Source organism: Scyliorhinus torazame, chromosome 9 (assembly GCF_047496885.1).
Source record: "Scyliorhinus torazame isolate Kashiwa2021f chromosome 9, sScyTor2.1, whole genome shotgun sequence".
Taxonomy (NCBI): Eukaryota; Metazoa; Chordata; class Chondrichthyes; order Carcharhiniformes; family Scyliorhinidae; genus Scyliorhinus; species Scyliorhinus torazame.
The window spans coordinates 7,508,538-7,523,199 of record NC_092715.1 but is presented as its reverse complement, the minus strand read 5'-3'; the positions used below and the strand labels follow the sequence as shown (position 1 = coordinate 7,523,199).

Below are 14,662 nucleotides of genomic sequence, written 5' to 3'. Positions count from 1 at the left end.
TTCTGGGGGCGGTGGGACCATTACAAATCGGATGGTCTACACCTGGGCAGGACTGGAACCAATGTCCTAGGGGGTGCTTTTGCTGACACTGTTGGGGAGGTTTTAAACTAATGTGGCAGGGGGATGGGAACCAGATTAGGAAGTTAGAGGTCAGTAAAGAGGCAGCAACTAAAGCCAGTACTAGATAATAAACTCAATGTGACTAAGGGGAAGAGTAGACAGGGAAGAGATGCTGAACGCAAAGGGACAGGTGGTCTGAGGTGCATTTGTTTCAATGCGAGAAGTGTAGCAGGTAAGGCAGATGAGCTTAGGGCTTGGATTAGTACCTGGGAATATGATGTTATTGGTATTACTGAGACTTGGTTGAGGGAAGAGCAAGACTGGCAACTAAATATCCCAGGGTATAGATGCTTCAGGAGGGATAGAGAGGGAGGTAAAGGGGTGGAGGAGTTGGATTATTGGTCAGAGATGATATCACAGCTGTGATTAAGGAGGGCACGATGGAGGATTCGAGCACTGAGGCAATATGGGTAGAGCTAAGAAATAGGAAGGGTGCAGCAACATTGTTGGGACTTTACTACAGGCCTCCCAAAAGCGAGCGTGAAGTAGAGGTACAAATATGTAGACAGATTATAGAAAAATGTAGCAGCAATAGGGTGGTCGTGATGGGAGATTTTAACTTCCCCAACATTGAATGGGACTCATGTAGTGTTGGAGGCGTTGGAGCAGAATTTGTAAGGAGCATCCAGGAGAGTTTTTTAGAGCAGTATGTAAATAGTCCAACTCGGGAAGGGGCCATACTGGACCTGGTATTGGGGAATGATCCCGGCCAGGTGGTTGAAGTTTCAGTCGGTGTTTACTTTGGGAATAGCGATCACAATTCCGTAAGTTTTAGAATACTCATGGACAAAGACGAGAGTGGTCCTAAAGGAAGAGTGCTAAATTGGGGAAAGGCCAAGTATAACAAAATTCGGCAGGAGCTAGGGAATGTGGATTGGGAGCAGCTGTTTAAGGGTAAATCCACATTTGAAATGTGGGAGTCTTTTAGGGAAAGGTTGATTAGAGTGCAGGACAGACATGTCCCTGTGAAAATGAGGGATAGAAATGGCAAGATTAGGGAACCATGGATGACGGGTGGAATTGTGAGACTAGCTAAGATGAAAAAGGAAGCATACATAAGATCTAGGCGACTTAAATCTGATGAAGCTTTGGAGGAATATCGAGAAAGTAGGACAAATCTCAAACGCGCAATAAAGAGGGCTAAAAGGGGTCATGAAATATCTTTGGCTAACAGGGTTAAGGAAAATCCCAAAGCCTTTTATTCATATATAAGGAGCAAGAGGGTAACTAGAGAAAGGATGGCCCACTCAAAGACAAAAGAGGGAATTTATGCGTGGAGTCAGAGGAAATGGGTGAGATTCTTAATGAGTACTTTGCATCGGTATTCACCAAGGAGAGGGACGTGATGGATATTGAGGCTAAGGATGGATGTTTAAATAATATAGGTCAAGTCGGCAGAAGGAAGGGGGAAGTTTTGGGTATTCTAAAAGGCATTAAGGTGGACAAGTCCCCAGGTCCGGATGGGATCTATCCCAGGTTACTCAGGGAAGCGAGGGAAGAAGTAGCTGGGGTCTTAACAGATATCTTTGCAGCATCCTCGAGCACGGGTGAGGTCCCGGAGGACTGGAGGATTGATCATGTTGTCCCTCTGTTTAAGAAGGGTAGCAGGGACAATCCAGGGAATTATAGACCTGTGAGCTTGATGTCAGTGGTCGACAAACTGTTGGAGAAGATACTGAGGGATGGGATCTATTCACGTTTGGATGAAAATAGACTTATCAGTGATAGGCAGCATGGCTTTGTGCAGGGAAGGTCATGTCTTACAAACCTAATAGAATTCTTTGAGGAAGTGACAAAGTTAATTGATGAGGGAAGGGCTGTAGATATCATATACATGAACTTCAGTAAGGCGTTTGATAAAGTTTCCCATGGCAGGTTGATGGAAAAAGTGAAGTTGTATGGGGTTCAGGGTGTACTAGCGAGATGGATAAAGAACTGGCTGGGCAACAGGAGACAGAGAGTAGTGGTGGAAGGGAGTGTCTCAAAATGGAGAAAGGTGACTAGTGGTGTTCCACAGGGATCTGTGCTCGGACCACTGTTGTTTGTGATATACATAAATGATCTGCACGAAGGTATAGGTGGTCTGATTAGCAAGTTTGCAGATGATACGAAGATTGGTGGAGTTGCAGATAGCGAGGAGGACTGTCAGAGAATACAGCAAAATATAAATAGATTGGAGAGTTGGGCAGAGAAATGGCAGATGGAGTTCAATCCAGGCAAATGTGAGGTGATGCATTTTGGACGATCTAATTCAAGAGCGGACTATACGGTCAATGGAAGAGTTCTGGGGAAAATTGATGTACAGAGAGATCTGGGAGTTCAGGTCTATTGTACCCTGAAGGTGGCAACGCAGGTCGATAGAGTGTCAAGAAGGCATATGGCATGCTTGCCTTCATAGGAGGTTCACCAGGATGTTGCCTGGTATGGAGGGTGCTATCTATGAAGAAAGGTTGAGTAGATTAGGATTGTTTTCGTTGGAAAGACGGAGGTTGAGGGGGGATCTGATTGAGGTCTACAAAATTGAGAGGTATGGACAGGGTGGATAGCAACAAGCTTTTTCCAAGAGTGGGGGTGTTAATTACAAGGGGTCACGATTTCAAGGTGAGAGGGGGAAAGTTTAAGGGAGATGTGCGTGGAAAGTTTTTTACACAGAGGGTGGTGGGTGCCTGGAACGCTTTGCCAGCGGAGGTGGTAGAGGTGGGCACGATAGCATCATTCAAGATGCATCTAGACAGATATCTGAACGGGCGGGGAACAGAGGGAAGTAGATCCTTGGAAAATAGGTGACAGGTTTAGATAAAGGATCTGGATCGGCGCAGGCTGGGAGGGCCGAAGGGCCTGTTCCTGTGCTGTAATTTTCTTGGTTCTTTGTTCTTTATCACTACCTCCTTAGTGATGACAATCATCTCAAGGTCCTCACCTGTCATAGCCTCATTTCCATCAGTCACTGGCATGTTATTTGTGTCTTCCACTGTGAAGACCGACCCCAAAAACCTGTTCAGTTCCTCAGCCATTTCCTCATCTCCCATTATTAAATCTCCCTTTTCATCCTCTAAAGGACCAATATTTACCTTAGCCACTCTTTTTTGTTTTATATATTTGTAGAAACTTTTACTATCTGTTTTTATATTCTGAGCAAGTTTACCCTCATAATCTATCTTACTCTTCTTTATAGCTTTTTTAGTAGCTTTCTGTTGCCCCCTAAAGATTTCGCAGTCCTCTAGTCTCCCACTAATCTTTGCCACTTTGTATGCTTTTTCTTTCAATTTGATACTCTCCCTTATTCCCTTCGATATCCACGGTCGATTTTCCCTCTTTCTACCGTCCTTTCTTTTTGTTGGGATAAACTTTTGCCGAGCACTGTGAAAAATCGCTTGGAAGATTCTCCACTGTTCCTCAACTGTTTCACCATAAAGTCTTTGCTTCAGTCTACCTAAGCTAGCTCTTCTCTCATCCCATTGTAATCTCTTTTGTTTAATTTTACCTTCTCACCCTCCATCTGTATTTTAAATTCCACCACATTATGATCGCTCTTTCCGAGAGGATCCCTAACTATGAGATCATTAATCAATCCTGTCTCATTACACAGGACCAGATCTAGGACCGCTTGTTCCCTCGTAGGTTCCATTACATACTGTTCTCGGAAACTATCGCGAATACATTCTATAAACTCCTCCTCAAGGCTGCCTTGACCGGCCTGGTTAAACCAATCGACATGTAGATTAAAATCCCCCATGCACCAGTTATTTCTTTGTTTATTGCCTGCCCCACCATAATGATACTATTTGGTGGCCTTAGATTACTCCTATCAGTGACTTTTTCACCCAAATGGATTCAACCTGATCCTCCATAGAACCGTTGTGATCCTTAAATAACAGAGCTACACCACCTCCCTTACCATCCATTCTGTCCTTCCGAATAGTTTGATACCCTCGGATATTTAACTCACAGTCGTGACCATCCTTTAACCATGTTTCAGTAATGGCCACTAAATCATAGTCATTCACGATGATTTGTGCCATCAACTCATTTACCTTATTCCGAATACTACGAGCATTCAGGTAAAGTACACTTATGTTGGCTTTTATACCTCCATTTTGAATCTTAACACCTCGATCAGTAACCTCTCCCAAGTTATTTTTCCTTTTAACTTTTCTCCTCATTTTCCTTATCGTTGAACCCGTATCTTCATGTAATAACCTGCTGCTTCGCTTTCCATTTATGTGTTTACTTCCCATTATATTTCTTTTAGTATTACTGGGCCTATTCACTGAGCTCCCCTCAGTCACAGTACTCTGTACTGTGGCCTTTTTGATTTTTGACTATGGCTTCTCTGTCTTACACTTTCCCCCTGATTGTTTTTTGTTTCTGTCCCCATTTTACTTCCCTCCGAGTTCCTGCATCGGTTCCCATCTCCCTGCCACATTAGTTTGAACCCTTCCCAACAGCTCTAGCAAACACCCTCCCTCAGACATTGTAAAGTATGATTCTGTCAGTGTGACAATGTCAGGCTTGACTAGTCAGTGAACCAACCTGATGTTGGTTTATTATCCAACAATGTTATCGTAATTTGTCTTTCCCAGTTTAGTACCTTAACGCGAGGGTTACCCTCATCCCTGTCCAAATCTACCCTAAAACTTACGGAATTGTGGTCACTAATCCCAAAATGTTTCCCTACTGAAACCTCAACCACCTGCCCAGGCTCATTCCCCAATACCAGGTCCAGTCCTGTCCCTTCCCCAGTTGGACTATCTACATAGTGCATCAATAAGGCTGGATATACATTACAAACCCTGCCCCCATCCAAACCCCGAGCACTATCGTATGAGGAACGGTTGAGGACTCTGGGTCTGTACTCGTTGGAGTTTAGAAGGATGAGGGGGGAATCTTATTGAAACTTACAGGATACCGCGAGGCCTGGATAGAGTGGACGTGGAGAGGATGTTTCCACTTGTAGGAAAAACTAGAAGCAGAGGACACAGCCTCAGACTGAAGGGACGATCCTTTAAAACAGAGATGAGGAGGAATTTCTTCAGCCAGAGGGTGGTGAATCTGTGGAACTCTTTGCCGCAGAAGGCTGTGGAGGCCAAATCACTGAGTGTCTTTAAGACAGAGATAGATGGGTTCTTGATGAATAAGGGGATCAGGGGTTATGGGGAGAAGGCAGGAGAATGGGGATGAGAAACATATCAGCCATGATTGAATGGCGGAGCAGACTCGGAGTCCTTGTTATTGAGATGCTCCAGGTATGTGTGTAGGGCCAGGGAGATGGCATCTGCTGTGGACCAGCTGTGGCGGTATGCGAATTGCAATGGATCACGGCATTCTGGGACTGTGGAGTTGACTGGCACCCCGTCCACAAACATTCAAACCCTCCACCACCGACGCACAGTGGCAGCCGTGTGTACCGTCTACAAGGTGCACTGCAGTAACTCACCAAGGTTCCTTAGACAGCACCTTCCAAACTCACGACCGCTACCATCTAGAAGGACAAGAGCAGGTGGACAAGAGCAGCAGATACCTGGGAACACCACCACCTGGAGGTTCTCCTCCAAGTCACTCACCATCCTAACTTGGAAATATATCCTGCACTGTCGCTGTGCCCATATCCTGGAACTCCCTCGCTAACAGCACAGTGGGAGCACCTACACCACAGGGACTGCAGCCGTTCAGGAAGGCAGCTCACCACCACCTTCTGAAGGGCAACTAAGGATGGGCAATAAATGCTGGCTTGGCCCTTGACACCCAAATTCCACAAATTAATAAAACAAATTCTCCTGCATGTGGAAATGTAAACCAAACAAAATGCAGAGTAACTCAGTTCACTCCGAATCTCTGCGACAACATCCTTGAACAGTCGCCGACTGTCCCACCATCTGGAAACCAACATGTATGAAATAATATCCCACTGCCCCCCAGCACATGTATTCTTTTGTCATCGGGGCCATTGAGCGAACCGCAGCCTATCCAGCACTAAATCACTAAGCCCTCAAGAATCACGATCAATACCTCACAGTCTCTTTCCTTTCATCCTGCTCTTCTAAATCTCCAGGTTCCGTGCCAATGGGATCATTCATCCCTTTTCCAGGTTCCGTGCAGATTGGATCATTCATCCCTTTTCCAGGTTCCGTGCCAATGGGATCATTCATCCCTTTTCCAGGTTCCGTAGAGATGGGACCATTCATGTCTTCTTCAGGTTCCTTACAGATGGGATCATTCATCCCTTTTCCAGGTTCTGTAGAGATGGGACCATTCATGTCTTCTTCAGGTTCCTTACAGATGGGATCATTCATCCCTTTTCCAGGTTCCGTGCCGCTCGGCTTATCCTGCGGAGTTTCCACACCCAGGCTACTGTCCATCTGAAATCACAAAGCAGTTTCAAATTCTACAGGAGGGAAATTAATTGCTCAATAAGATCAATCAAGCTTTTCTTTGTTCTTACGTGTATGTCCCAAGGGTGACCATCACAGCTAATGTTCAGAGCTCTGTCCTTTCAAAACAATAGGACCCTTCTAGAACTAAACTCGACATTCCAGAGCAGAGTGTGAATTCAGCAGACAGGGAGGATGGCAGATGTGGGTGAACAATGCCCCCTCACCAAGGGGAGCCAATGTTCCAACGGCAGAGACCTCATTAAGAAATGCAGGGGGTAACCTGTATATTCCACTTGGTCACAATTACTCGACGTCTGACTCCCGTGGATCTGTTATTCTATAGACTATCCTGAACTCCTCAACCGATACCAATCTGTGCAACACTGCTGAGTATCTCGGAAGTATTGAAACTATAAAGAGGACAGTGTTCAACTTGAAAAGGACATAGACAAGCTGATGGAATGGGCAGTTGGATGGCAGATGAAGTTCAATGCGGAAAATTGGAAGTGATTCATTTTATTAGGAAGAACATGGAGAGACATTGGAAAATAATGGGTATTACTCGAAAGTGGGTGCAGGAACAGAGCGGCCTGGGTGGATATGTGCATCAATCATTGAAGGTGGCAGGACAGATGGAGAGAGCAGTTAATAAAGCACCGAGTATCCTGGGCTTTATTTATAGGGCATTGAGTACAAGAGCAAGGAGGCTACGCTGAATTTGTAGAAGTCATTAGTCCAGTCTCGGCGAGAGTTCTAGGTGCCACAGTTCAGGAAGAATGTGACGGCATTAGAAAAGGCGCAGAAAAGATTGATGAGAATGGTTCCAGGGATGAGGGAGTTCAGTTATGATGATCGATTGGAGAGGTTCGGATTGTTCGGAAAGTAGACTGAGAGAAGATTTGATAGAGATATTCAAAATCACGAGGGCTGTGGACTGAGCAGATAGGGAGAAACTGTTCCATCCATGAATGCATCGAGAAGAATAGGGCACTGATTTAAAGACACAAAAGTGATATCAGAACCTTTGGAAGAGTGAGTGGTAACGATTTGGAATGCACTGCCTGACAGTGTGGTGGAGGCAGGTTCAATGGAAGCATTCAAAAGGAGATTCAACTGTTACCTGAACTTGCACGGTCCATAACCTCGAATGTTGTGACGTGCCAAGTGCTCATCCAGCTACTTTATAAAGGATGTGAGGCAACCCGCCTCTGCCCCCCTCCCAGGCCGTGCGTTCCAGACCCGCCTCTGCCCCCCTCCCAGGCCGTGCGTTCCAGACCCGCCTCTCCCACCCTCCCAGGCCGTGCGTTCCAGACCCGCCTCTACCCCCCTCCCAGGCCGTGCGTTCCAGACCCGCCTCTGCCCCCCTCCCAGGCCGTGCGTTCCAGACCCGCCTCTACCCCCCTCCCAGGCCGTGCGTTCCAGACCCGCCTCTCCCCCCCTCCCAGGCCGTGCGTTCCAGACCCGCCTCTCCCCCCCTCCCAGGCCGTGCGTTCCAGACCCGCCTCTCCCCCCCTCCCAGGCCGTGCGTTCCAGACCCGCCTCTGCCCCCCTCCCAGGCCGTGCGTTCCAGACCCGCCTCTGCCCCCCTCCCAGGCCGTGCGTTCCAGACCCGCCTCTGCCCCCCTCCCAGGCCGTGCGTTCCAGACCCGCCTCTACCCCCCTCCCAGGCCGTGTGTTCCAGACCCGCCTCTGCCCCCCTCCAAGGCCGTGCGTTCCAGACCCGCCTCTGCCCCCTCCCAGGCCGTGCGTTCCAGACCCGCCTCTACCCCCCTCCCAGGCCGTGCGTTCCAGACCCGCCTCTCCCCCCTCCCAGGCCGTGCGTTCCAGACCCGCCTCTACCCCCCTCCCAGGTCGTGCGTTCCAGACCCGCCTCTCCCACCCTCCCAGGCCGTGCGTTCCAGACCCGCCTCTCCCCCCTCCCAGGTCGTGCGTTCCAGACCCGCCTCTCCCACCCTCCCAGGCCGTGCGTTCCAGACCCGCCTCTCCCACCCTCCCAGGCCGTGCGTTCCAGACCCGCCTCTGCCCCCCTCCCAGGCCGTGCGTTCCAGACCCGCCTCTCCCACCCTCCCAGGCCGTGCGTTCCAGACCCGCCTCTCCCCCCTCCCAGGTCGTGCGTTCCAGACCCGCCTCTACCCCCCTCCCAGGCCGTGCGTTCCAGACCCGCCTCTCCCCCCTCCCAGGTCGTGCGTTCCAGACCCGCCTCTATCCCCCTCCCAGGCCGTGCGTTCCAGACCCGCCTCTGCCCCCCTCCCAGGCCGTGCGTTCCAGACCCGCCTCTACCCCCCTCCCAGGCCGTGCGTTCCAGACCCGCCTCTGCCCCCCTCCCAGGCCGTGCGTTCCAGACCCGCCTCTCCCCCCTCCCAGGCCGTGCGTTCCAGACCCGCCTCTCCCCCCTCCCAGGTCGTGCGTTCCAGACCCGCCTCTACCCCCCTCCCAGGCCGTGCGTTCCAGACCCGCCTCTCCCCCCTCCCAGGTCGTGCGTTCCAGACCCGCCTCTATCCCCCTCCCAGGCCGTGCGTTCCAGACCCGCCTCTGCCCCCCTCCCAGGCCGTGCGTTCCAGACCCGCCTCTACCCCCCTCCCAGGCCGTGCGTTCCAGACCCGCCTCTGCCCCCCTCCCAGGCCGTGCGTTCCAGACCCGCCTCTACCCCCCTCCCAGGCCGTGCGTTCCAGACCCGCCTCTACCCCCCTCCCAGGCCGTGCGTTCCAGACCCGCCTCTACCCCCCTCCCAGGCCGTGCGTTCCAGACCCGCCTCTACCCCCCTCCCAGGCCGTGCGTTCCAGACCCGCCTCTACCCCCCTCCCAGGCCGTGCGTTCCAGACCCGCCTCTACCCCCCTCCCAGGCCGTGCGTTCCAGACCCGCCTCTACCCCCCTCCCAGGCCGTGCGTTCCAGACCCGCCTCTGCCCCCCTCCCAGGCCGTGCGTTCCAGACCCGCCTCTGCCCCCCTCCCAGGCCGTGCATTCCAGACCCGCCTCTACCCCCCTCCCAGGCCGTGCGTTCCAGACCCGCCTCTCCCCCCTCCCAGGCCGTGCGTTCCAGACCCGCCTCTACCCCCCTCCCAGGTCGTGCGTTCCAGACCCGCCTCTCCCACCCTCCCAGGCCGTGCGTTCCAGACCCGCCTCTCCCCCCTCCCAGGTCGTGCGTTCCAGACCCGCCTCTACCCCCCTCCCAGGCCGTGCGTTCCAGACCCGCCTCTCCCCCCTCCCAGGTCGTGCGTTCCAGACCCGCCTCTGCCCCCCTCCCAGGCCGTGCGTTCCAGACCCGCCTCTACCCCCCTCCCAGGCCGTGCGTTCCAGACCCGCCTCTCCCCCCTCCCAGGCCGTGCGTTCCAGACCCGCCTCTACCCCCCTCCCAGGTCGTGCGTTCCAGACCCGCCTCTCCCACCCTCCCAGGCCGTGCGTTCCAGACCCGCCTCTCCCACCCTCCCAGGCCGTGCGCTCCAGACCCGCCTCTCCCCCCCTCCCAGGCCGTGCGTTCCAGTCCCGCCTCTACCCCCCCTCCCAGGCCGTGCGTTCCAGACCCGCCTCTGCCCCCCTCCCAGGCCGTGCGCTCCAGACCCGCCTCTGCCCCCCTCCCAGGCCGTGCGCTCCAGACCCGCCTCTCCCCCCCTCCCAGGCCGTGCGCTCCAGACCCGCCTCTGCCCCCCTCCCAGGCCGTGCACTCCAGACCCGCCTCTGCCCCCCTCCCAGGCCGCGCGTTCCAGACCCGCCTCTGCCCCCCTCCCAGGCCGTGCGCTCCAGACCCGCCTCTACCCCCCTCCCAGGCCGTGCGTTCCAGACCCGCCTCTACCCCCCTCCCAGGCCGTGCGTTCCAGACCCTCACCACCCTCTGGGCAAAAAATCTTTTCCTCAAATCCCCCCTGAACCCCCCTTGAACTTTTGTCCCCCTCGTAACTGACCCTTCAACTAAGGGGAACAGCTGCTCCCTCTCCCCCCTGTCCATGCCCCTCAGAATCTTGTCCACCTCGATCAGGTCGCCCCTCAGTCTTCTCCGCTCCAGCGAAAACAACCCCAGCCCCAACCTCTCTTCATAACTGGAATGTTCCATCCCAGGCAACATTCTGGTGAATCTCCTCTGCACCCCCTCCAGTGCAATCACATCCTTCCTATAATGTGGCGACCAGAATTGCACACAGTGCTCCAGCTGTGGTCTCACCAAAGTTCGATACAACTCCAACATGACCCCCCTGCTTTTGTAATCTCTGCCACGATTGATAAAGGCGAGTGTCCCACATGCCCTTTTTCACCCCCCTATTAACCTGCCCTTCTGCCTTCAGAGATCTCAGGACAAACACACCAAGATCTCTTTGTTCCTCAGGACTTCCCAGTGCCGGGCCTTTCATTCCCAAGTATCTGTTATTTTATACAAAAACTATCAAATTCTCTTGATTAGACTCCCACTCAATCCCCCTCCCAAATTCAGGGCTGGGGTGGAGGCAGATATGTTGGTTGTGGTAGTGTTTCTATTCTTTCATGGGATATCATGGCTGGGCCAACAAAGGGGCTGTTTAGCACAGGGCTAAATCGCTGGCTTTGAAAGCAGACCAAGGCAGGCCAGCAGCACGGTTCAATTCCCGTAACAGCCTCCCCGAACAGGCGCCGGAATGTGGCGACTAGGGGCTTTTCACAGTAACTTCATTTGAAGCCTACTTGTGACAATAAGCGATTTTCATTTTCATTTCATTTCATTTACTGCACATCCCTAATTGCATTTGAACTGAGCGGCCTGGCCATTTCAGAGGGTGTTCAAGAGTCAACCACACGTCGGCTGGACCAGGTCAGGTCAGACCAGGTCAGGACGGCCGATTTCCTTCTATAAAAGACATTGTGAACCAGATGGGTTTTTATGACAACTGACAATGGTTTTGCGGTTATCATTTTTTTAATTGAATTCAAATTTCACCCTCTGCTGTGGTGGGATTTGAACCGGGATCCTTAGCTGCCCTGGGTGTCTGGAGTACTAGCCCAGTGCCAATACCACTATGCCACTCCCTCCGCAGTGCAGTGGGAGGGTCGGGTGTACAGGGTCTGTGTCCTAAGTGTTAGGTATCATTGGGTTAATGTTAATGATTACAGAAGCCCTCCAACATTTTAATGTCATGGTGAGATTCCTACCATTGTGCCGAGCTATGCAACAGCAGGTCAGGCACAGGGCTTACCACCATCTATTCAGGAACAATTAGGGGTGGACAGAAAATTCTGGCTTTTCCAACCATGCCCGTAGCCCACAGAACAGAAACTACCGGCATAGTTCACACTGAGAATGGGGGCGGGGAGATAGATACAAAGATTAAATATTCTCCCCATTCACCCAGAGCCATCCAGACCCAACCTGTGACCACACTGATCTGCCTCCCGGTTCACTCATCCGTGTCCCAGCTCCTGTCCTGCACCAAGTACAGCTACGCTCACAATTCTCAACATTAACACTGGATGTTGAGGGTTACCTTTTCTCTCGTTCTAGTTCTGAGCTTGGGTTTTATGCTGATCGATATGCAGGCGCTGGAGGGAGTGCAGGGCTTTGATTCAGGGTCTTCCTCCTCTTCGTACACACAAGTATTAATGAGTCCTCCACCTTCGTTACCTGCACAAGCAGAAAGATTCACGGTTAATGCACGCTCACGGTGAACGCTGGGAATTATTGACAGGTACAGTTAACGCTCAGTTCAGTTCCATTAAGTCCAGTTTCAATTCTCCAACTAGCTGTCAGGCTGCCTGGCAACCCAAGGTGCCAAAGGTTGTAAAAGCAAAATATTGCAGATGCTGGAAATTGGGAATGCTGGGAAAACTCAGCATCCTGGCAGCGTCTGAGGAGAGATAAACAGAGTTAACATTTCCAGTCCAATATGGTTCTTCTACATAGATACATAGAACTATATTGCAGAAGGATGCCATTCAGACCATCGAGTCTGCACCGACCCACTCAAGCCCTCATTTCCACCCTATCCCCCTAACCCCTCCTAACATTTTTTGGACACAAAGGGCAATTTATCATGACCAATCCACCTAACCTGCACATCTTTGGACTGTGGGAGGAAACCGGAGCACCCGGAGGAAACCCACGCACACACGGGGAGGACGTGCAGACTCCGCACAGACAGTGACCCAAGCCGGGAATCGAACCCGGGTCCCTGGAGCTGTGAAGCAACTGTGCTAACCACTGTGCTACCGTCTTCAAAGCTCTCAAACACTGGCCAGAGTTCTCTGGCTACTGGGATTCTCTTTACCCGCCCACTCGGCTCCCGGCACCGAGGGGCGGCTTCGACGGGGAATGCCGTTGACAATCGACGGGAGTGGGGAATCCCGCCGCCAGCGAATGGCGCGGAGAAACATGCGTCCGGGAGACCAGAGAATCCAGCCCATTAACTCTGTCCACAGACACTGGCAGGACGACTGAGTTTTCCAGCATTTCCTGTTTTTATTTTATATGTTCCAAAGGTTGTGTTGCCTTTCCAGTGTCCAGGTCAGAAATATCTCCTCGCGGCTCGAGACAAACCTTTAGTACCAGGATCCAATCGTTGTAGTCCCACAGGAATGATGTTCGGCTGAGAGAGTTTAACGAGATAGGGTCCAAACCGCAAAGGTAATAATCGACGGATTGTTACCCAATACATGTGCCAATCGGCAGAGGGTCAACTATATTAAGGAATTAATGACCTTCCGAAACAACACCCAAGCGAGGACCACTCCCCTGCCCTCCCCGTAACTCCATAATCCCATCAACCCATTGGATACCAAGGGGCACTGACCATGGCCAATCCACCTAACCTGCACGTCTTTGGACTGTGGGAGGAAACCGGAGCACCCGGAGGAAACCCACGCACACACGGGGAGAACGTGCAGACTCCACACAGACAGTGACTCAAGCCAGGAATCGAACCCGGGACTCTGGCGCTGAGGCAGCAGTGCTAACCAGTGTGCCCCTGTGCCGGCCCGGGTCCCTGGCACTGTGAGGCAGCAGTGCTAACCAGCGTGCCCCCGTGCTGACCCGGGTCCCTGGCACTGTGAGGCAGCAGTGCTAACCCCTGTGCTCTCGCTCTCTCTCCAGCTCTCTGGCCCAGTCTGTCGCTGAGCTCACATTATCTCACAACACCCTTCAAGGGTTTCTTTTTTTGATGATTCCTTCATGGTATGCAGGCGTCACCAGCATTTGTTGCCCATCCCTGAGGGGTTTGCTGGGACATTTCAGATGGCCGTTGAATGTCAGCCACACAGAGTGGCACAGTGCCGCAGTGGTTAGCACTGCAGCCTCACGGCCCTGCATCCGATCCCGGCCCCGGGTCACTGTCTGTGTGGAGTTTGCATATTCTCCCCCTGTCTGCGTGGGTCTCACCCCCACAACCCAAAAGATGTGCAGGTTGGGTGGATTGGCCGCGCTATATTGCTCCTTAATTGGAAAAAACAAGAATCAACCTCATTGATGTGGGTCTGGAGTCGCAAGCAGCCAGACCGCAAAACAATGGCAGAATTAATTCCCTAACGGAAAGAACCAATCATTGTTTCATTGTCAACTTCACTCAGCCTAGCTTTATATTTCTGATTTAACAATTGATTCCAAATTCCACCAACTGCCATGGTGGAAACTCTCTCTCTCTCTCTTTCTCATTCCATCACTGGGCTCACACCCACCCTGAGGGAGCGGGGAGGGAGAAGTACCTCCTCCTGGGCTTGCTCTCGGCCAAGCTGCCCATTAATAAGTCCAGGTAGCGGGCAGTTAACGGAGTTTTCAGTCCCGACGGCCTGACCCTCTTCCATGGCTATATTCAATGCCGGGTGCCCCTGAAAATGAGGGATCTACAGGCACCATTCAGGCGTTCCATACCCGCAGTGACTGAGATGCATTATCATCTTCCTTAATCACATTTTGATTTGATGTTTCAAGTTTCCTTGCAGATTCTGTTTATTATGAAACAGGGGCGGCACGGTAGCATTGTGGTTAGCACAGTTCCAGGGTCCCAGGTTCGATTCCGGCTTGGGTCACTGTCTGTGCGGCGACTGCACGTTCTCCCCGTGTGTGCGTGGGTTTCCTCCGGGTGCTCCGGTTTCCTCCCACAGCCCAAAGACGTGTAGGTTTGGTGGATTGGCTGTGCTAAATTGCCCCTAGTGTCCAAAAATGGGTAGCTGGGGTTACGGGGATAGGATGGGGAGGTGTGGGCTTGGGTGGGGT

General features: G+C 52.2%; 1 protein-coding gene across 1 annotated transcript in view; it reads right to left on the bottom strand.

Annotated features, from left to right (window-relative positions):
• The window catches only part of LOC140429943 (ciliogenesis and planar polarity effector 1-like), a 687,141-nt gene that overhangs the window by 171,516 nt on the left and 500,963 nt on the right, over positions 1-14,662 (bottom strand). The window contains exons 28-29 of the mRNA XM_072517533.1: positions 11,943-12,079; positions 6,130-6,479 (exon numbers count right to left, since the gene is read on the bottom strand). Of these exons, the coding sequence (XP_072373634.1) occupies positions 6,130-6,479; positions 11,943-12,079 (487 nt within the window). The remainder of the gene's footprint in view (positions 1-6,129; positions 6,480-11,942; positions 12,080-14,662) is intronic.